The sequence below is a fragment of the Alligator mississippiensis genome, chromosome 4, assembly GCF_030867095.1.
Source record: "Alligator mississippiensis isolate rAllMis1 chromosome 4, rAllMis1, whole genome shotgun sequence".
Classification (NCBI taxonomy): Eukaryota; Metazoa; Chordata; order Crocodylia; family Alligatoridae; genus Alligator; species Alligator mississippiensis.
Window position 1 is genome coordinate 131,350,508 of NC_081827.1, and position 23,454 is coordinate 131,373,961.

The 23,454-nt window shown below is 41.9% G+C and overlaps 1 protein-coding gene across 2 annotated transcripts in view; it reads right to left on the reverse strand.

Moving 5' to 3' along the window:
- Positions 1–23,454, reverse strand: part of SULT4A1 (sulfotransferase family 4A member 1) — a 55,295-nt gene that overhangs the window by 2,961 nt on the left and 28,880 nt on the right. The window contains exons 2-7 of one of the 2 annotated variants that reach the window (XR_009461845.1): positions 13,715–13,845; positions 11,881–11,961; positions 11,655–11,781; positions 7,344–7,438; positions 5,960–6,098; positions 765–894 (exon numbers count right to left, since the gene is read on the reverse strand). Coding sequence is in view for 1 of the 2 variants with exons in the window: in XM_006264668.3 (XP_006264730.1) it covers positions 5,960–6,098; positions 7,344–7,438; positions 11,655–11,781; positions 11,881–11,961; positions 13,715–13,845 (573 nt within the window). In the remaining variant the exon portion in view is untranslated. The remainder of the gene's footprint in view (positions 1–764; positions 895–5,959; positions 6,099–7,343; positions 7,439–11,654; positions 11,782–11,880; positions 11,962–13,714; positions 13,846–23,454) is intronic. The other variant, XM_006264668.3, reaches the window with a different exon arrangement.

Below are 23,454 nucleotides of genomic sequence, written 5' to 3' on the forward strand. Positions count from 1 at the left end.
TTACCTGGGGCAACACAATGGTGAATCAGGGCCATAAATTAAACCACCTCAAGTTGGGACTTCAAAAGCATGATTTCCCTCTAACTTACACTAACATGTATGAAGAGAGGCGCCATTAAAATTTAGAGTTATCAGGCAAAACTGAAGTAAAAACACAACCATGCTACTACATAAATAACTCATACTGTACTAACAAGAAAAACATAACAAGCACAAAACCTGATTGTGGATTTGACACACTGGAAAAACTCCCTTTTACCTTCATGCAAGTTGCTTATATACAGTGGCAAGGACAAAAACTGGCCTCCAGGATGGTCTGTAAGTTTTGCCAGAAAGCTATAGAACAGAGTCTCTCTCTGAACACACCTTGACTTTAGTCCAGAGGAAGCTTTGGTTAAGTCTGAGGGTTTCGGCAGATAAATATCAGTGCTCTCTCTCTGAGTCAAGCAGGCCAGACAGTACTATTATTAAAAACATTCTTGTAGTCATAAGACTGGTAGAAAATGCAGTTGTGACCTAGCAACTCTTTTAGGATACATACTGTATAGTGTGCAATATGAAATCATATGTTATCCTTTAAATCGTTTTTTTTTTTAATATCTTCCTTTGTTTAGCAAAGATAGACAAGAAACCTTGTTATTCCTGAATGTCTAATGATACCTTAGAGCCAAATTACAAGCTTGATAAATGAAAAACTGCAACATATTTTCTGAGCATCTATTTGTCAACTATAAGGATTGAGAGCTTTTAAAAAAGTCACCCACCTGGTTTAGGATTTGAATCATGAAACTGTGTAATTTATGGCGTGATATGAAGCAAATCTAAGTAACATAACTAATCAATGCTCTGCTTTCACAGCAACTCAAGGTTATCTTCAGAGTAAAGATCAGAGTGCTATAAGAAAAAGAAATTAAAGAACCAAAATAAAGCAAAAATAATAAGGTGGATGTAACAGATGGTAAATCAAAAATATTTTAAACAAATTGCAGTAAGCTGTTGTGTTATTGCAGCTATTCTATATCAAATAAATGAAGAGTGGCAGAAAATATGTTAATGAAGCTGCATTTTAAAATAGCAAAATAATCCAAAAGCCAAAAACAACAAACAAAATTAACTCAGAATAAGGAACTTTAATAAAAAGTAGACAGCAAAAAAACATGAAGGTGTCTAATTGACTACTATAGCGTCTTTCTTTTCTACCACAAAATGGAGGCTTACTTCTGTAAATGTTTACATACAGCACCACCACACGGGGGCACGGATTCCTCAGCTCTACTGTGAAGCAAGAAATAATAACAATAGCAACAGAATGGCAACAAACTTCACATATACACGTGCACACACACAGAAGACAGTTTACTTTTGTGTCTACTGTGACCTCCAGCAAAATACCAGGCTACAGAGTTCATACTATAGTCTTGCTTTTTCTCTCTAACTCCCATTGGAAGGTGTGTTGTCTCTACAAAAGCCAGTCAGCGAGACAGAGGAAGCTGTGACGCCATCCCCTGACCTACTGAGCTACAGCTAGAGAATTAAAGGAAGAAGTTACTTTTGGCCCATCCTGGGCAAGCTGAATGACCAGCTAAATTTTAACTTAAATTTCTTATTATACCACAGGGAATGATGAGTTTCTCTCCAGATGACCTCTCTTTCAATTTGCTTTCCTGTTCTCAACCAGAATGTTGTCCAGCAGTTGCGGCCTCACCACATACTCTACCCATTATGGGTACTGCATGCAGCTGCCCCACAGGTGTCAGAGCAGTGTGTATTTTTCACATATTATATGTACTACACCATTCCAGGATATGGGGAGTGACTTGACAATACTTTTCTTTTAGCGTTTGTGCTTACATAATTAATTTCATCTATGGATCTCATTGAGTGTGTTATGCATCACACATCTCTGTGCTCTTCATCAGGGGAAAATTGTGTTAACCCAAATGAGCTGTCTTTCAACAGAGAAAGCCTATTAAAAACAAGGCAGACTGTAGTCTTCACACAAGATAATAGCCAGAGTAAAAGCTTGTTTTCGTTGTCTTCCCACAGTAGAAACTGCAATTTGCAGTGAAAATATTGCCATAGACTATGATGTAGCCTTTACTTTAATTCAAGCTATGAACTCCATTGTCACCATTAGTATTTCACCTTGAGTTAGTTCATTGAAATTAGCTGACTCAAGAACATGCCTTCATCCCTAGTTAAAGCCTAGTCTGAAAATGAGGTAAGAATTATTAGTATAACTATTTTAGAAACAAACATGAAAGATTAGAGTAAAACGATGCTCTAGCAGGAAATAATTCTTTGCAATGCTGGTTCTCAGTTCCTACCTCCTAAATGAAAGCATATATTGTATCTTTTCAAACCAGATTTGCAAAAGAACAGATATTATAGACAAAAAAGAGGAGCTTTGGATACCAGCTGTTGCTTGAAGAGACCAATGCTGATTTTTTAGTAAGGTAGTACAAGTGGAATGACCCTAATAATGTATTTTAGGTGAAATAATGGGAAAGTTGACACAGAATTATTGAATAACAGTAACAAATTAAGGAAAGGAACAAAATTAATGCCAGTCAATATGATTTATGGAATACTGATCATGTCAAATAAATTTGGTTTCAGTTTAATGAGATTAAAATTTGGTTCGAATTGACTTTTGTAAGGTACTTAATGTTGCACCATATATAACCAATAAAGCACCCATTAAATAAATTAAGACCAACTATTAAAAACTAGCTGTCAATGGTGAAAACCCATAAATAAGGGTGCTTGTGGTAGAGTTCTGAGGAGACCAGGATTTACCCAATCCTAGTCAATAATTGTATCCATCATCTGACAGTAAATATATAATCAAGGAAGCTTGATTATATATATCAATTATATACATTATTACATATTACATATACATACATATATATTATATATACAATATTATATACATCTGTAGACACCACAAATACCATATTTACTCAAATCCAAGACAAGGTATTATTCCCCTACCACATGGGGAGAAAAAGCCTTGTCTTGGATTTGAACAACAGCTTGGGAAGGCAGTTGCTGTGGCTCCAGCCCCAATCTGGCCCCAGACCCAGCTGCCACTGCCACCTGTCCTGGGCTAGGGCCAGGCCTGGGGACAGAGCTGTCACCACCATTGCTGCCTGGCCAAAGTTGGGGGTGGCTCAAGGAGGCTTATGCGGAGTGGGGAGGGGGGGAGAAAGGGCTTGCAGTGCAGAAGCTCAGGGGGGACTGCATGGTGCACAGGGAGAACATGTGGGAGACCATGTAGTGTGGGAGCAGGGAGTACAGGGAAGACTGAGCAGTGTAGTGCACAGGAGCATGGGGTAGAGTACATGGTGCAGGGCGGAGTGTGGGTGAAACTGCACAGCGGCAGAGGATCTGTTACAGTTCCAGCTCTGCTGCCTGCCCCAGGCTGGTGCTGGGGCTGAGCTGGAGTAGAGTGGCTTCGGCCGCCACTGCACGGTGGGGGCCAGGGCTGGGGCCCCTGTATAGGATAAGCAAGAGCTGAGGTGTGAGGGAAAGGGCACGTGGTAGGGAGGCAAGTGTTAGGTCACCTGCCCCTCCACTGCTGTTTTCCCAGGTGCTTGCCTCCCCCCCACCTCTACTTTCCCTACTGCAGCAGTGAGGGGGATGAATTTAAGACAACTCTCTAATAATTAGATTCTATTCATGGAAAATTATAACAAAGTTATAGAATCTAATTATGGAGGGGTCTTCTTAAATGCAAAATCATCTTAGATGCAGGTAAATATGACTGTTGGCTACAAAGGACCAACTCATGGGATCATAATTAATTCTAGTCTATTGGACGGGATGTGAGGTTAACAATAAAATCATAAATGCAAACTTTGAGTTATGGGTGGTACTGGTCACCTTAGCACATACACACACACATGCACTCACTCATTCAAACCCATGTTATTCTAACCCATGTAGTATACTGTATAGTAGCTGCTGTACTGATTGTGAGAGCACTGGTGTCAGTATATCTACCTATCCAAGGCCCTGGAGTCTGCTGCTGATGGTCAGCTTCCTTCAAGGTGATGTAATCTCCAGAAGGGGGTCGCCTGCTTGTCCTTCTGTCTCGGTAGGTCAGGTGCTGGATGAGAGGGTGCCACTGAGGATCACACTTCACTGCCTTTTATCCCTTTTTGGCAGACTTGTGTGATCCCCCAGCATCATCTTGGCTAGCCAATTCCGGAGGTCGCTGTTGCAAGTGGGTCTTGAGTAGTACCTGACAGCTGTTAGTCACAGGGGTCTCTGCCTGCTGGTACTTGAAGTTTCAGGAGTCCACCCTTGACTTATTGACTTAATGGCTGTATTGTCATGGGTTACAGGAATAGTCCATAGGGTGAGTACTCAGTTCCAGGAATCAGTTCTTTAGCTTGATTAGCTTAAAATGGAGTTCCTTTGGCTAGGCTATTGTCTACTGATGATCATCATTCACTTGCATTCACTCAACAGATTTTATCACTTTACAATTACAATTTCAATGCAGTTTTAACAATGGTCCAGGGTGTAACTTCATTCTACAGGGAGTACATTCATTAAGGGTTTAAAAGTATAAAATATAAAATACAAAATGCCATGGTAAAAACAAGACAGATGAAATATGAAAATGCAGTGGGAAATATATAAAAATGCAATGTGAGGTAGTGAGGATCAAAGGTTACTGGGGACAGTAAGTGAGTTAAGTTAGCACAGGATATATTTACAGTCTTTGAAGTGGATATTTTAGTTCTTTTGTTTTCTTTAGTGACACTGAGCTTAATTGATATGTACATGTAGTTTCTAGGTTTCTCCAGCAGAAAGCCACTTCAGTTTTCTGGCTTGCTCTTAGCCTTGCCATATCTATGCAGTGAGTGTGCTAGGTCTCTGCCAATACTTAGAAAGAAAAGAAATGCACAAAATTGGCAGGTGCAGGCAAGAAGGGGCTTGTTATATCCATGTCCAGAAGGGAAATGTACAAAGGGGGCTACATGATAATAACAAAAAATGGATAGTCATTCACAGTGGACTGCCTGGTAGCCTAGCCCCACTCAAGCAAAGTGTATTTTAATATAGCCAAATGTAAGGCCATATATTTCATAAAGAATTTAGCCCATACCTACAGAATGAGCATCTCACATCAATGACTCTTAAAAGAACCGGGATGTCATAATGTACAAATAAAGTCAACAGGAGCTTCTGCTGTGATGCTATGGCAAAAAAGGGCTAAAATATTCATTGAATATACAAATGAGAATAATAAGTAGGAGCAGAGAAGTGGTTTTACTTCTGTATATGGCATGGTGAGCCTGATAATTGAAATCTGCATCCAGTTCTTATACCAATGTTTTAAAAAGGATGTTGAAATCTTGGAAAGCAATAACACCAGTGTGTGAAATGTAAAGTCAGATACATTCACAATGACAATGAGGCATATATTTTTAACAGTGTGGGTAAGTAACCATGAGAACTAACCATGGAATTGGTGAATTCTCCATCTCTTGGGGTCTTCTAATAAAGACCGGCTGTCTAGAAGGCATGCTTTGCTCAATCACAAATTATGGGGCTCTATACTCAGGTAACCCTGCAGGATTCTACAGCCTTCAAAAATAGATTTGATGATCTAATGATCTCCTCTGTCCTTAAAATGGACTCCTCTAGATTTCATTTCCCTGTTACACAAAGGTTGGTTAAGCAAACATCACTATGTAAGGAGGGTCAGCCCCCTTAAAGTTAAGCCTACCTCCATCAATGGTGAATTCTTTATCGTGCTAATGATAATTTTACCCACACAGTTTACATTCCAATGTTTTAGATTTAATTTTGTCTATTTTTATTTTGTCTAATTTGTCTATTTTACAGTCTATTTTTATTTTGACACTTTGTCGGCATGTTCTGGAAGATATTAAGCATTGTGAGTTCCACCTTAAAAAGGCACTCTGTATATTGCACGTACCTCTGCCAACAGGGAGGGCTTCTGCATTACAACACTGGTCAATGAGTTGGTGGCAATGTTCCACCATGGACTCCAGCTGGGCTTTGTCGTAAGAAACTCCCAAGAACCTCACCAGCTGCTCAACCATTGTCGCTAGGTCCTATAAGAGAATGTTTAAAACCCATTAAAAAAGTTAGGAGATGCCAAGATTAAAAGTAAAAATGCAAATGAATTTGTTGAACTAAGTTGCTGGGTTTTTGGTTGTAGCCATGTTGGTCTAAGAACATAGGCAGGCAAGGTTCTTTGGGAAGATATGACATCTTTTATTAGACCAACTGAGTAGCTGGAAAAAAGTTCTTAGCAAGCTTTCAGGTACAGTCACCCTTTGTCAAGCATGGGGATTCTCTGCTGGTCTGAGACTCCAAGGAATGAGAGAAGCTAAGTGTTGAGGGATGTCACAGTTTTACTGACATCCCTCCACACTTTTAGCTTCTCTCATTCCTTGGAGTCTCAGACCAGGAGAGACTCTGTATGCCTGAAGATGGGTGACTGCACCCGAAAACTTGCTAAGAACTTTTTCCAACTACTCAGTTGGTCTAATAAAAGTATCACATCTACCCAAAGAACCTTGCCGGCCTTGAACTATGTTGAACATTACAGAATAGCAGAACAGCATTTTGAGCTGTTCCTGAATGGAAAAATATGATTCCTCAAATTCTCATATATATGAAAATAAGGAAATACAAAGATAAGGACCCACCACATACTCTTCGCAGGACTATCAGAATTGTCATTAAGAAACAAAAACCCTACAAATACTAGAAGACAGGGAAGTGCAAAGTTAAGGTGTCACTTCCCATCTTAAACGACACCCCAGCATTAACTCTGTCCACATTGCAATGCCAGCATCTTGTTTGGGGAGTAGAAGATATGTATGTCTGTAATCTTTGAAAAGTAGAAGAAAGTAAAATTAAAACCATGCCTCCCACCCCATATTATTGTTGGCCTTCTTAATTGGATTTGTGTAGCTGGAGATTAAGAGAACACCTAGATGTGATCTTGTAGATCAGCAGTAATAGCATCAAGGATTAATGAGGCTCCCCATTTTGGAGAACCTTACTGAGCTGTATGGACAGGATTTCCATAGTTATACTGGGATTATCAGGAAGCACCAAGTTATTATAATGTTCGCTGTTCTGGCTGACCTCCCTAAAGAGGCAGAATTAAGACTGGGATCGTTTAATATGAGAGGCTGAAACTTATTCTGTAAGTGACCCATTAAATTTTGTTTGTTATTTTTTGTAATTCCATTGCATGTACCTTTATTATACAATTTTCTAATTCCCTAAATTATAATCGCTACCTATACCAGATAACAGAGAATTCCTTATAAAATCTGACTTGCCTTATGCATATCTTCATACTTGAGGAAAAGTACATTGGAATCCATGTGGTGTTCCCAGAATTCTTGTACATGCTCAAACCATGAACCATATCCTACTGCAGAGACAGAGGATATTATGACTGACAAAAAGAATGCGAGCAATTCTACTGTGAATATCTTTTGAAAAGAAACATATAAGGAAAACAAGCATTTTATACTTCCAAGAAAAATTTGGCTTACTTGCAAGCATTGAGGAAGTGACCTTACACATCCAAATATTGTTCTGGAAACAACAGTGAAAGTCAAAAGTGAAAATCTATATCCACGGTTAAATATTTCCCCACCCCAAAGAGCACAAAACTACTCTTTCTGTTAATTTTAGATGGTCTAGGAGTCCTTATGCTCATCCTTAGGAGTGGCAGCAACTTGCCTGAAGCATGACCTCTTACAACTCATGTAAATCCTGAACAGAAACATTGACTTTGGTCTGTTTACACCAGTGTACAGAAGATCAGATGGTGATCCTTGTTATCTAGATACACTAAGGAAAGAAATACATTTTTCAGCCAAAAGAAAGTGCATTCCGACACATGAGAAAATGTGTTTAGGTAAACAATCCAGCAAAAAATGCATGCTGAATATCTGAGTTTTTAGTTATAGCTGTGCTGGTCTAAAAACATAGGCAGGCAAGGTTCTTTGCTTAGATGTGATATCTTTTATTAGACCAACTGAGTAGTTGGAAAAAAGTTCTTAGTAAGCTTTCAGGCCCATTCACCCTTCTTCAGACATAGGAAGTCTCTGCTGGTCCATTTTATTTATAGCCTCCTGTTTACCTTATTATTACCACTGTAGTGTTTTCCCTTTGGCCTTTTTAGTCCCCTGTTTTTCTTTGCCCTCCCTTTCCTGCTTTACCTTTTGTTTTTCTAATTTCTGCCCTTTTATATTTTCACTGACATCCTGTCATGTTTTTAGCTTCTCTCATTCTTGCTTTCCTGATCTCCAACTATTCCCTTTTTCACAGACAGCCTCTTCTCCACCTTGTATTTTCACTGTTGTCTACCTCTGACCATTTTTTCCCCTCTTTCCCCCTGCTCTCTTTCCCCTCCCCTCCCCTACTTTATCTTTTGTCTTGCTTATCTCTACCTATTTACATTTTCACTGACATCCTACCACACTTTTAGCTTCTCTCATTCCTTGGAGTCTCAGACCAGCAGAGACTACCTATGCCTGAGGAAGGGTGACTGAGCATGCAAGCTTGCCAAGAACTTTTTTTCCAGCTATTCAGTTGGTGTAATAAAAGCATCACATCTAATGAAATAACCTTGCCTGCCTATGTTGAATATCTGCTATTCATTTATGACTTATCATTCATCTGTGATCTACCCTAATTCCCTATAAGTGTTAAAATCAAGCAGGAACTGTAAACATTAGGTGAATGTTTTTCCATGACATTTTATAGAAATATATTGTTAGCTAATTGTGGACAATTTATTTTCAAGTATTATTTTCCTTGAAGTTCTACAAAGCAGGTGTCAAAAACCTGCAAATGTCCCATTTTTGAACTTCGTTTTGAAGTCACCTTGCATTTAGCAAAAGCCTACACACATTTCCATTTCCACTTTAGCAAGGGACCCATTTTATGTGAAAATTTGCAAACCATGAGTAATTTCTTCTTTCCACAAAACAGACCCATTTTGAATCTCTAGAATGGCATAGGGAAAACTGGAACATTGAGCATTGTCTCATTTGTGATTACTTTTCCCCACACTTCTAAATAGGCAGTTTACATGTAGGCTGCAAATCATTTAAACAAAAACTGTTATATGGGGCTCCTAAACATGCCAAATACTTAAGATACAATGGTGCAGAGCAGGAGTCCATACAAAACAGTGCTGACATGGGCTACCATTTTGCTATGTGAGAAATTCCCTTGTGTTTTTTGAAGATGATGCCAAAGAATGATGTTGTTTCCTGATTCTGTCCTTTAACCCAACTAACCATGTGCCATGAAACAGTAGAGCCAGAAATGAACAGAATGTGTGTAAAGGGGAGCATCAGGAGGGGAGAAGGATGGAAAGAGTGATGTCATGTTTGCTCACTACTCCTTCCTCCAACATGACTCAGGCCAGATAAGCAGGTTTTATGCTCCTTTCATTCCACTTATGGAGGGAAAAAAACACCAGAGGATTCCTGAGTTAGATTTATTATTTTGTAAAAAGCCCCAGTTGTACAGCTGTAGAAAGACAGAATAGGCTGTAATATTTTACTGATTCTATGATGTTATGATAACCAATGCAATATCCACTGAACCCACTACAGGCACATGTACATTATATCTGTGAAGCTTCTGCCCACTAAAAAGGAGAGGTCCCCTTTCTCCCACCCCCTCACGAACCCCTTCACCAAACTCCATGCCAGTTTCCACCCTGAGGGTTTGAACAGAATAAAGTGCAATGCAAGTGGAATGGCACTTGAATAGAGTAGGGTTTGAATAGAATAAATTGCAAGTGGAATGGCACTTGCAGAAAACAGAAAAATTGTATATAAGAACCTGTTAATACCCTCCATTCACTCACTCTTAGGAACGTAAACTTGAAGGAACATCTTGGGTCACCAAGTCAAATCCTCTGATCCTGCAGGTACCACACCATGGGCATGTCTACATGCGCATTAATGTGCCGTTGTTACTGTGTATTAAGTTTAGTACCTCTAATATGCAGTAGTGCCAGTGCACAGTCATTAGCATGGCTTTTGCTGTGACATGCTAACGCACAGTAGAATTAATCTACTGCACATTAACTGTCTCGTGTAGATGCACCCCATATAATCTGTTTCACAGACTGATCAAACTCCATCTTAATACTAAAGACATTTTTCTCCTCTGCTATTTCTAATGGAAGGCTAGTATAGAACCTCACTGTTTTGATGGTAATAAACCTATTTTCTAACTTCCAGAGAAAATTTATTCATGATCAATTCACATCCAGTTGTTCTTGTGCCAAAAATATTCTTCAGGTAAAACAGCTCTTCTCCTTCACTGATATTCACCCTCAGATGTATTTACAGATGGCAATGCTGTCCCCTATTGGGCTTCAGTTTGCTAAACAAGCCAAACTCTTCTAGTCTTCTGTCATAAGACAGGCTCCCATTACCCTAATCATCTTAGTAGCCCTATCTGCACAGGATCCATTCTTTTACCCTGTGGAATCCCACATTAAATTTACAAGGTAGCTGCAACCAATACTATCTAGCTGTATAACCTGCTACCTGGGAGCTGTAGGTTATCTCTGTCAATGAATGATCACAGAGTCTTTGGTGCATTGTTAGGGGTTCATTCCATTGGATGAACTGTTGGAGCTCATGTTGTGCTTTCTTTACTGGATGAAGAGGAGGAATAAACCTCAGCACAATGGAAACATTCCTAACTTATTCAGAGTTGGACCCTTTCTCTTCCCAGCTTGAGTTATGTCTTTATAGAGTGTTCTTCCAAAAGGCACAATACCTCCAGCTCCTCCAAGACTATGCTGACAATACTCTTCTTCTGTGATTAACTCCACAGCAGGCTAATCTTGTAAAATACAAATACTACACTGCTGTGGAATTCTATTCAGCACATATGTAGATGCTGCCCCAGATGGCTGGGGAACGGGGTGCTTCAGTGTAGGGCTAGCTGGCAGGCAGCCCCCATGCTGATGCACACTCTACCCCAGCCAGCTGTGAGGATGGCTGCTTCGCCATCTCCACATATTGCTCTGTGGCTGGCTGGGGCTCAGCGTGCATCAGTACAGGGTCTGCCTGCTGGTTAGCCCTGCGCTGGCATGCTGTGCCCCAGCCAGCCTCCCTGCAGCACATGGAAGAACCCTGTTGGAGCAGCACTGGGCTGGCAGGCTTACCCCCTGGATGTCCGAACAGTCCAGACTGCTCCGACTGGGCTCCACGTGGTCTGCACAAATAATAAGATCCAGAGTTTATTAGTCTGCATTAACTGTCATGTAGACATGCCTGTTAGGGGCAAAGCTTTTGTTTTAGATTTTATTAACACTTCAGTGCCAACAAACCTAAAGAAACTGTCATAGTAAAACAAACTAGTGGCCAACCCGTTGTAGTTTCTTGTTTCCATCAGCAGCCAAATCCAGATATCTACATGGAGAAATGTCACCTGAACCCACCTAGCCCTGAGCAAAACACCTGTTTGCAGTGTCCATATAACATGAAAAATATCATCAAGAATACAAATGAACAGCAGTGCAATAGTAAAGTATGGAACACAGAGGTGACAGGTGACAATAAATGTTTAATGGCTTGTACTGTACCAAGAGAATAGTTCCTTACACTTGTCATTCATAAACCTCCTACAGAATTCTTGGAATGTTCCTCTGTAGCTCATGGTTCTAAGGGAGCGGTGAAACTGGTAATAGGAAACTACCAGGTCTTTGGGGTTGCGAGCCATGTATATTACCTGTGAAGTGAAAATAATACATCTTATTAAAATTACATTTCTTAAAGCACAGAAGTACCAGATGCTAGTGCAGATAATCCAATTTTCACTTGTTTTTACCTTGGAATTGCCATTATGGAGGTCTGAAGGCAAAAAACGATATGGTAGGTGGCTTTTTATGAGACGAGGACTGGTGAGCTCCTGAAACAAAATGGAAAGCAAAACCATTTCTCAATGCAGTTAAGCTGTCTGGTGTTATTTCCTAAATTGTCAAAATTAAGGTTCTTTACTGTACTACTTGACGCTCAGAAACATGCTGCTCAAATTAATGGAGACCTGAACTATTATATTTGTTTCTGAATGTCAAAATCATAAATATGAATCTTTGTAATAACTGGTCATTTGAAACCACTTACATATGGTTTACCAACTGTTTTTTTAAGATAATGGATGGGATATTGAAAAGCTCTCAAGGTTGGTCTAAAACCCTGCTCCCAATATTGTGTGCGCTCATGGAAACAAATAGCTGGAACAGGAGAGCTTTTGACAATACCAACTTGAGCTGCATTACTAAAATTACTTTTTTTTTTTAATTTCACTCATTCATTTTAAAATACATTCAAAAACAAGTCCAGGAAAAGCAGACAATCAAATGACTGTATTAATGTTTTCTGTCAATATTTTAACTTTTTATACCCTAATCTTTGAGACAATAATTATGCTAATAAATGAATAGCCTGCTGGCAGTTATACTTGTATGGCTATATATAATTCATGTACATAATTCTATGCAATCTAATAGCAAAAAGACTGAATGGTATTATTTATATCTTGGAAGCAGCTAGGACCTGCAGTCATGGACCAGGACCCCACTATTCTGGGTACTATACAAATACAGAACAAAAAGACAGTTTCTACCTCAAACAGCTTCCAGTCTGAAGCTGCAACTGCACTACATTCCCCACACTGACACACCTTCCTTGGCTCTGGGAGAGTAATCAGTGTAACAGCAGGAGCATACAGCTCAGCATGGAGCAGCCTCCTCAACACTTACCCATTCTCTCATGAGGAATTCGCAGTCAACCCTAGCCTCAAGAGAGCTACTGTAGCTACACTACCAGGAACACCCAAGCTAGCAGTTGGGACTAGCCCATATTTTAATACTATGAAAGCCTACGTCTGTCTGTCTGCCCATAATGCTTTATTCACACTCTGATTGGCTATTTCCGTCAGCCAATCAGAGTGCTTCAAGCATGGGGGAGCACCACTATGATTCTGAAGCTGTGGCAAGGACAGGACAGAGGATGGGGGAGCCAAGGCCAGCAGCACTGGCCTTGGCTCCCCCACCCCACTCCCTGCAAGAGGCAGAACAGCGGCAGCATAGAGCATTAGGTGGCAGCACTCCATCCCAGCTTCCTCTCCCCCACCACCCCCACCATTCTTGACTGGCAATATATGTACAAAGGTAGCAGCCACAAAAGTGACTGCAATGTAAACATTCCTTTAGTCACTAGTTTTCATAACTGCCTCTCAAGGACACAGGAGGTTTCTCAAACAAAATGCTCTGCACTCCAACTACTGGACAGAGATCACTGCAATAACTTCTTTGTAGAACCAGCAGGAGGAGAGACAGGACAGAGATGAGGGAGGATCTGCCTGATTTGGGTGTATACCTAAGCAAGTAGGAGAATTAGGAGCTTTCTATTTAGTATACTCCCTAGTCAAAGCATATAGGCCACTGAGGAACATGCCTAAAAACATCATAAAGTACACCACAAAATAATTAAATTAATTTAAAAACAACTTAATACAATTTGAAATCATTAAAACAAACTGACCAGGCCCAATGACAAAAAGGCAGAAAAATAACAAGATAGGAGGGAATGATAATAAATATAGAAGGTAAATAAAAACTACCTAACTGCTGGAAAACTTGCTGATAAATAATTTATACCTTGATAATGTCCAGACCAGGCTGAGGGTATTCCAGGACTGGAAGCTGTTCATCTATATTCATTAATCCAATTTCATCTGGATCAGCTCCCTGACTCACTAGATATACCACTTCCTGTAGTAAACCCGTGCCTGTAAAAAATAAACCGAACAGGAAGGAACATACTTGTATTACTGTCCTTATTTAAAGAGGGGTATATGAAAAGGAGCCCTATATATACAAATAATGATAATTTATGTCCTTGAGAATCTGCTGCAAGCTATTCTCTGTAGACACTATGAAGGTATTCTCTACAGATTCATATAACTTCAGTTGTCCTTTCATGTAAAATATATGAACTATTTCTTTACACTTCTTCATATAAATATGATAATCTCATTCCCAGCACTTTTAAGACTCTCATAGCACTTTACAAATTGATTAAAATTTGTAGCCTGAACATTATGTAGGTAAATATTATCGCCATTTTAGACATGAAAAATGGAGGTATGCTGTGTTTGTTCAGATTTAGTAAACCTCTCAGTAGCAGTAATATGAATAGAGCTCAAATGAATTAATATCCTTTTCTAAACATAAGGCAACTCTACCATTCTCATATAATAAAAGCCTAAGTCTGTCTGTCTGTAACACTTTATTTGCAGTCTGGTTGTCTTGGCTGCCAATCACAATGCTGAATGTAACAACCAATCAGAATGCTCTGCACAGACACACACACACACACACACACACACACACACACAGCGGAGTACTGCCATGACAGTGGGGACTGAGGGGCCGGAGCAGGGGCTGAGACCAGTGGTGCTGGCCTCGCCCCCCTCCCCACCAGCTCCTTGGAGGTGGCAGCACAGGGTGGTGGCAGAGCAGCGCTGGCCTTGAGCCCCCCACTCCAGCCTCGCCACTGCCAGGCCTCAACAAAAGCCGGCAGGAAAAGGGAGGTGGCGGGGGCAGGGGCAGTCGCGTTGCCCCGCCACTGCCGGGCCCTGAGAACAGCTGGGGGGGAGGAAGGAGAGCCAGTGGGGAGGTGGTTGTGTGTGGCTGGATGCACAGCAGCAGCAGTGCGGGGTGCTGGGTGGCGACTGTGGCCACTGAATGCAAGCTTTTCCCTCCTCCCCATGCCTGGGGGGCAGTGGTACCGAAGGGTGGAGAGGTGAGGGGCATGCATGGTGCCGGAGGCAAAGCAGCAGCAGCATGGGGCAGTGGGTGACAGCGCTCCATTCCACCCTCCCCCCCATCATTCTTGGTGGGCAATTGAATAATTGTATGTATATGGATGTCACAAGTTAGGAAATCTGCCTATGTACAACTTATGAATTCTAGTTAATTTTATGTCACTCATTCTGAATTCTGGTTAATTTTATGTGCGCTTAAATTAGTATGTCACTCAATATGTCAACATGTAGTGAGTCTGTCAACGGCTGGAAAGGACCTACTCATGTATGACCACAGTATCTGTTAGAAATAGAACAACAACTAAGAAAGAAATGTTTAACTCTCATGATTGTGCTTCCACTGAACAAGGAGTATTAAAAGAAAAAGGGAATGAACTGGAAAAAGAAGTTATCTGTAGTGAGGGAGTGTCACAGAGCATTGAGGTGCCCTGCTCCCAAAGAGGGGGAAAACTGCTAGGGAGGAAGCCCTAGCAGGAAATAAGGAGCCCAGCTGTGGGTTGCAGGGGCAACCAGGGAAGGTCAGCTGACCAGAAGGGGCAGGGCCTGGCTCTCATAAACCCTAGGGGCTGGGGCTAGAGGCAGTTCCCTGCCAGCTGCCAAAGAGGAAGGAGCTCTCTGTCCTAGGAGAGAGAGGAAATCTGATACAGGAGCTGCATCTGAGAGTTGAAGGATCACTGGTAGGACTGAATGTTGTTTGGGCCGGTTGGCTTCTGTTCATGTTATAGCCGAAGGGCTTGTGTTTATGTTGTTGTTTGTGACAGGTGGTTTGGGAGAGGCTATTAGGGGTTGGAGGAGGCCTCATAGGGAACTCACAGAGGAGTGTGAGGACCCCAGTGCCAGTGAGGGTGCAGCATTTGGGGTGCATAGAACCCAGCCCTAGAGAACAGCAGTTGAGAATCCCCAGAGAGGAGGCACTTACTGAGAGGCCCCAGTGAGGGGGCGGCCTTATTGAGAAGCCCAGTGTGGGCATGTTGAGCCCAGAGAGGGCGGCCTGACAGAGAAGGCCCTGAGAGAGGGTGGCCTGACAGAGAAGACCCTGACAGGGGGCAGCAGTATTGAGGAGCACCCAGAGAGGAGGAAAAAGCCCAGAGAAGGGGGCAGTTACTGAGAAGCCCCAGTGCAGGCGTGGTGAGCCCTGGAGAGGGGGCGGCACTACTGGGGAGCCCCAGAGAGGGGGCAGTTGCCGAGAAGCCCCAGAGGAGGGGGCATTATTGGGGAGCCCCAGAGGAGGGGGCAGCATAACTGAGGAGGCTCAGAGAGGACAAAAAGGGCATAGTTAGGAACATCTATTCCATTGGCGAGGTGTGGACTGTGGTGTAGGGGAGGAAATGGAGCTTCAGATAGTGCCCCCTGGCAGCGGGGCAGTACAAGGGCAGCCTCCTGCTAATTAACACCAATTAATTAATTAACAACAAGGCATGGCAGGTGAGTAGGTGGGCAGTTGCCCCTAGGAACAGGTGTGCGGGCCATGTTTAGGTCGGCCTAGATCGTGTACCTGTCACAGGGAGTAAATAAAATATTCCACAGAGGTGCTAGGTCAGGGGTCTAGAACAAGAAGGCCCTGACTTTGGTGAGAAGAAAATTTTTGTCTGCATGACCAGTCAAAGTTAAAGGAAGCTGGTTGCAGGATGCAGGGACTCTGTGAGTTGGAGGAGAAGCCATGTGCAAAAGGAGAATTCAGGATACCTTAGAGGACTCTGACCAAAACATAAAGAACATTCAACAGTGATGAGGAACCCAAGGCAGGAAATTATTTCACTTGTGTATTAATTTGTACATTACATTTCTATGCCATCCTTCCCAATAAAGGCTCAGGGTGGCTTGCAATAAGAGACAAAATAGCTTATAAAAGCTGAAAAAAATATTAAAATAAAATGTATAACAAAAACTCCCTAAAAAAGACTCAAGCTTTGCCTTACTTGATACTACTGAGAATAACATCCATGTTTCCATCAAGCGAACGTTCTGTGCTAGCTGCAGCTTCCAAACAGTCTTCAAGGGCAGCTTCACGTAGAGCACATTGAAGTAATCTAGCCTCAAGGTTACAGAGGCATGGGTGATGGTGGCCAGATCCCATTCTGAAAGAAAGGGATGCAGTCTTCTCACTATATGGGATTGGTGAAAGGCACTCCTTGCTATTGCCACCACCTGAAGATCCAGGTGCAGCAGATGATCCAGAAGCACCCTAAGGCTTCAAACCTGAAGTCAAGGGGTGGCTGAACCTCCTCAATGGTAGATGTCCCAATCCCCCAGAAGGTATGAGGTCTGTCCACCACCACTACCTCTGTACTCATCTTTAATTGGTTCACCTGCACACATCTAGTTCCCAAATGCAGTCAGGAACTGGGTGAAGACTATGTGGGCCAGGTGTAAAGGTATGAATGTAGATGCCCCTAAGCCTTATGTGACCAGCAATGGCTGCAAAGTTCCAACAAAATGGAAACACTCTCTGGTTTTCCCAGCACAGAAATGAAAGCAATGAATCCTCATTTAGGATTTCCCAACCCCAAATAAGAGGGGGAAAATGGTTGCTGCATTTTACGGCCTGCTGGGTAAATGCCTGACAAGTTTGACATCACCACAGGGGTTGCACAGTCCTGAGAATGGCTGTGCAAAATAAAGGTAGAAAGCAGGGTAAAGTTGCACCTTGTAGATTAACTAAATGAGAGATACATAAGCTTTTGTAACCAGAGGGCTTACTACACAGCAATATAAGTGTTAAGACTGATAACACTTGTTTCATCTGAGGAGTGGAGTGGAGGCTCAGGTGAAGAGCCTTTATGTTATGGTCACCCATGTGAGCCACAGTCCGACTACTCTTGTGCTCTATTCACATCAGACCTTCAAAACTGTTCAATCTGCACTCTAAAAAGTCCCAACCTGTATTTTTTTATATATGAAAATTAATGTGCACACTGTACTTCAGTATCAGCCTTTGTGACTCTGTGAGCATCACCCTTGTTCTCATTAAACATTTATGACAGGAAGCCTCCTGATTCTCTATAATTTATTTGTGTTTTTTCAGGTTCCACTATCAAAGAAAGATGCTATCTCAGTCCATAAGAGGAAAATGTATACCTGTCCTGGGATAAATATTAGCATCAGCACTTTGTAAACTCATCTCAAGCTCAACTACTCTCTAGGCAAACGAAGTCATGTTCACAGTGCCTGTATGAATTAGAGACAGACAGCCTGATCACGTGGAGGAGATACCTCCTATTAGACTCCTTTTAGGGCAGCAGGCAAGTAGCTGCAAGGAAAAGCAGCTAATAGCAATATAAATCCTGAAGCAGCCATGCTGCTATGGGAGATGGAGACCAGTAAGCTAGAGTAGGGCTTCCCTGGCAGTCCTGACTTCTCTTGAACTCTTAGCCATCCACTGATTTAAAGGGCCAAGCATTGTGCTTGTACCACGGGGCAGATCAGGAAAACACACTGTCCAATGAACAATGGTAAGTGGAAGAGAAAATCAAAATATCTTTGTTCTCTGCCTGAGCTGTACTATATGGCTCCTGCTTCCCCCATGAGCCCTTAGTAATGCAAGGACAGTAGCCACAAAGTAGCCGCTTAACATGGAAAAGTGGGAAAGTGGATCAAGCATAAAAGATTCCTTGAAATCTCTGAATTTCAGTGATAATAACACATCCATGGTGCTATGCATTTTCAAAGCACCATTTACATGGCAAACAACTCTGATGTAGTATAAGAGTGATGTGCTCAGGACTGTCCTGAAATTATGCAAGAGGCAAGGATTTCTCAGGGTGATATTTTTTTTGCACCAACAGTATAGTTGGGATAGTGTTAAAGAAGCTTTTGAATGCAAGACAATCTTCATCAAATCTAATAATTCTGATGACATTCCTGCCCTTGTGTTACAGATGGGGAAAAAATGGAGACAGCAAATATGTGGACTGGCTCCATACAGCCCTAGAACTCACAACTGTGTGGTCCCTAGACTTATACTGAACCAAGTTGTCTCTCTTTTAGAACCTTATAATAATTTTTGTTTTAATTTTCCAGGCCGTGGATCTAATTCTCATTTACATTAACACTCATTTACACAGTTTTGGCTGTCCACAGCTTCAATACATGGCAAAATTGGGCACTCACAATTAAGGAAAAAACAGTGCTGCTACTCTAGTGATCTTCCACTCCTTTCTATTTTGTCCACTATACCCCTCTTCATACACAACAAAAACACATGTCCATACTCTCTTCGGTGTATTTTTTAAACTAACACCTCAAAACATTATTTAAAAACAAAAGACTCCTTCTTTACATTTGTCCTGAAATTTAGGTTTAATTTATAATAGTTTAAACAGCTGAACATATACCTTTTAATTGATTTCAGTTTAGAAATGACAACTTTACTTGCTGTATGTGTAGCTATGCAAATAGAATCACAAAACATAGGGATATAAGAACAATAATTTGCTGCAACATCAGAGTAAGACTTGGGGACAAGATTTCCAAAGAAGTCTGGGTTCAGAGAAGGGCGAAGTACCACAGAGTAAATCTTTACCATCCAACTACTGTGCTAAAAGTATCATGATCACCAAAAAGAACTTCACCATAGTTTCATAGACTTCAAGGAAGCTTTTGATAGGGCATGGCACAAAGCAGTTGGCACACGACAAAGAAGCATAACATCAGCAGATCCCTGATAACACTAACAGAGAACTTTACAGAAATGCAAGCAGTGGATTGCCAATCGACAGCAACATCATCGAATGGTTTGCAACTTCAGTAGGGATGTGCCAAGGTTGCCTGTTCTCACCATGCCTTTTCAATCTCTTCCTCAAGCAAATCATGTCAGACACCTTAGAGAATTTCACAGGAGCTGTATCAGTTAGAGAGTGGAAGATCAACAACGTGCACTTTGTTGATGACATTGATCTGATACCAGGAACATCTGAAGAGCTACAAGAACTTACAGAAATGATAGACAAAACTGAAAAGAGCTACAGAATGAAAATAAGTTCTGAGAAAAGCAAAGTGATGACAACCTCCAAGACCACCAACAGCAATGTTGATGTGAAGACCAGCAATTAAAAACTAGAAAGAGCAACAAGTTTTAAGTATCTGGGAGCCACTATCACAAAAGACTTAATATCTGAAAAGGAAGTCAAGACCAGAATAGACATTGCTATCAGCCAACTAACAAAGCTAGAGAAAATCTGGACAAGCATCAATATTACAAGGAAAGTAAAGCTATAGCTGTTGTCCGCTGTGATCATCTCTATGATGTTTTATGGCAGGCATGGACGCTTAATAAGAGGTTAGAAAACAGAATTGAGGCATTTGAAATGCGCTGCTTTAGGAGACTGTTGCATGTCTGATACACTGAGCACTGGATCAATGAGTCTGTCAAGCAGCAAATCAGCCAAGAAATTGGAATCTACAAACTGTTGCTGAAGGTTGTGCAACGAAGGAAGCTGCAATGGTTTGACCACATCATGAGAAGGCTGGATACCCTTACCAACACCATAACGCAGGGCGCGGTGGAGGGAAAGAGACAGAGGTAGACCCTAGATGAGCTAAAGAACCAATATTAAGGACTGGACAGGGCTTCAACTAACAGAGTGCAAAAAGCTAGCCAAACACACAGCAGAGTGGAGGAGGGTTGTTACAGCATCTAAAAAGTGGCACAATTACAGCGGCCTTGGGACTGACCTGCCCTGACCTAGGAGAATAAGGTGCACAATTCCTATAGAACATTTCCTTTCCATTGCTGTTAATAGTCTGTAGCAAAATTTAGCCAGGTCTAAACGTGGCAAAAACTTTTTAAGAAGTGGGGCACACACCCTTAGCCGCAGACAAGATGCAGCCAGTGAGATTTTGTGGGTTGGAGAAAAGGGACTGAGAGAAACAGGCACAAAGGAACATAACACTCCCTTTTGAACTCCTTAGATCTGGGGTCATGCTGTATGTATGCCTAGGTCCCAGCCACAACTCATTGAGGTTTGAAGGTTACTTCTTCCCTTTTACATGAAATGGAAGAAATAAGGCAGCTAATTGCAAAGCATATGTTCCACAACCTCTTTACCTCATAACATAAATATATATACCAAGGCATTTTGCTCATGTTGTTGCACAAATGTAAAGAGTCCGTGACAGAAAGGATTTAGTTGCTGGCCTCTGGGAATGTGACAGCAGATGGTCCCCTAATGAGTATCCACTCCATCCACCCTTCCCCCAATCCAGCAGCTTTCTGAAGACCAGCATTACCACCTGAAGGAAAGCTGCTGGCCCTCTCAGCTGCAAGATCATATATCGTAACATGCTAATTGTGCATTTATAATTATTTCATTCTTATTAAAATAAAGCTAACTGAGTCAGCCAGCATCTGGGGAGCTTTGAGGCACTGTTTTAAAAAATTCCCAATCTTCAGCATTTTTTTAATGTGAACATGCTTTCCAAGCAGGGAAAATGGCAATAAATTATTCCAGTTGTGTATCAGAACATCTAGAAACATTTTTTGTGGGACAGATTGTGAGGTGAGAAAGGTTCCTACACAGGCAGGATTTAGGGTTTTCTTAGAAACTGGTACATTTCATTCATCTTGGACCATACATTCCCCTCTTGCATAATAACACATTAAAAAATACCTAATAATCCACAAGCAGAGTGGTTTTACAGTAGCAGGCAAAAAGGAAGTGGCCAGAAACAATGGGAGGAGCTGGTAGTTGAGCTACATTCCCTTTCTGACCAACGCCTGCAAGTCCAGAGCCAGGTCAGGAAAATAAGCAGAGGCCAAGAGTCTATAAGAAACCCTGGCCACAGATCTCCCAGGATGGCATGAGATGATGCTCCCCAAGCATGACCTTTCTAGAGCCAAAATTTTAGCAAGAGCAATATGGCCATCTCACTGTCCTGGTACCCGTGGCTACTAGCATGCATCCTGTGCCTACACTAAAGAGCATCACAAAGCACAAGAAGGCAATGTATGATGTCCCAGACCAGACCTTCTTTTTTTTTTACATATGTACTTGCTATAGAAAGAAGACATATATTTTAAGTCTAGCTGTTGCCCAGCTCCTCTCACTGTTTCTGGCCATTTCCCTTTTGCCTCCATGTGACCTTTGGGATTCACAGAAGTCTTGTGGAGGAGAAAATGGCAGCTCCAAGGAGGAACATCTCATGAAATCTTCTGTTCTACCTGGCCTACTTTAGCTTTTTCAAAGACTCTGCTTCCCCCACAAAATTAAATAACAGGTGGCAAGCAGATAACTCATCAGTAGGATGTATTTCTTTCTTCATCTCCCCCACAGTTTTGAAAGCCTAATGGAAAAAGTATAATAAAGCTGGGCATATTTTCTAGGGTTTCATGTTAATATCAGTACATTTTTAACATAGCCTGTGGCAGGCCAGTAGGGGGTGCTCCTGCGCTGAGCCACCCACCTCACTGCACCTGACCACCTTCCAGGCTCCGAGTGCCTACCTGGGGGCACCTCATGTCTGGCTGACCCCCTTCCTGGAGCACACCCGCTAACCTGGGGGTAACACTGCCACCAGCCAGGGTCTAGAGTGATCTTGGCTCTGGGCCCCCTGGGAAACACAGGCCTAAGTAGTCCTTGAGGGCACTTGACCCACTGCAAGAACTTGGGGTGCTTCCCTTAGTCCAAAGCACAAATAGTGGTCTCCCTTCGTCAGACAAACCAAGGGGACCCCAAGGCATAATCTAGACCCATTCCCAATAAGTCTCCCATGCTAGGTACAAAGGAGAATTTTACTGGTTACAAGGAGTAGGTTTGGAATAGGGTACCAGGTGGAGCAATATCACAGAAATCCCATAGAGCAAACTGGCATGGCTGGTTAGCCTTTGATCACGCATCTGAGTTACTGCAAGCTATATATCTAGATAGATCTCAGGTAGCTTACTTACGAGTATCATCCAGCGGCAGGTGAAGATTCCCTCCGGAGGCAGGCAGTTCATTGATCATGAGTTTCGAGAGAGATACCAAGTTTCAGACAGTCCAGCTTCCCTCTCTCTGAGTTTTCATCATGGCTACTGCTCCTCTTCCTGGGCAGTCCTTAACTTATATAGCCCTTATGTCCTCATTTACCTGGTCCAATGAAGGCCAGCACTTGTTGGCTGCCAGCCAACCAATTTGAAATGCATCACTGGTGGCCAGGTAGGCTGGCAGGGTCTCTAACCCCCTCTCAGTCAGGTTGGCATTGCTTAGAACAATAGGGAGCATAAGCCCCTCACCCAAGTATGTGATACCAGTCACGTAGGCAGAAGGAGCAGGTTTCCCCCTCCCTCAGGAATGTATCCAGCTTAGGTTACAACTCATGGTCACCTAAAGAGCCCATGGGATGTCTGCCCTCTGCAGGGACCATATTAACCAAATTGCAGAGTTTTTGGGGAAAGACACAGATGGCATTCTGCCACATAGCCCATTAGTCTACCATCAATTGATCTATCAATGGTCGATCAAATTTCAGCTTACACAATACAGTGATACCATTATGACTTATATTTTTAATGGTTTTGGTAAACAGAAATGCTCATTAAAATGAAAGCAGTTAAGGTTACTGAAAATGCCTTAGAAAGTTTTATTAAAATTT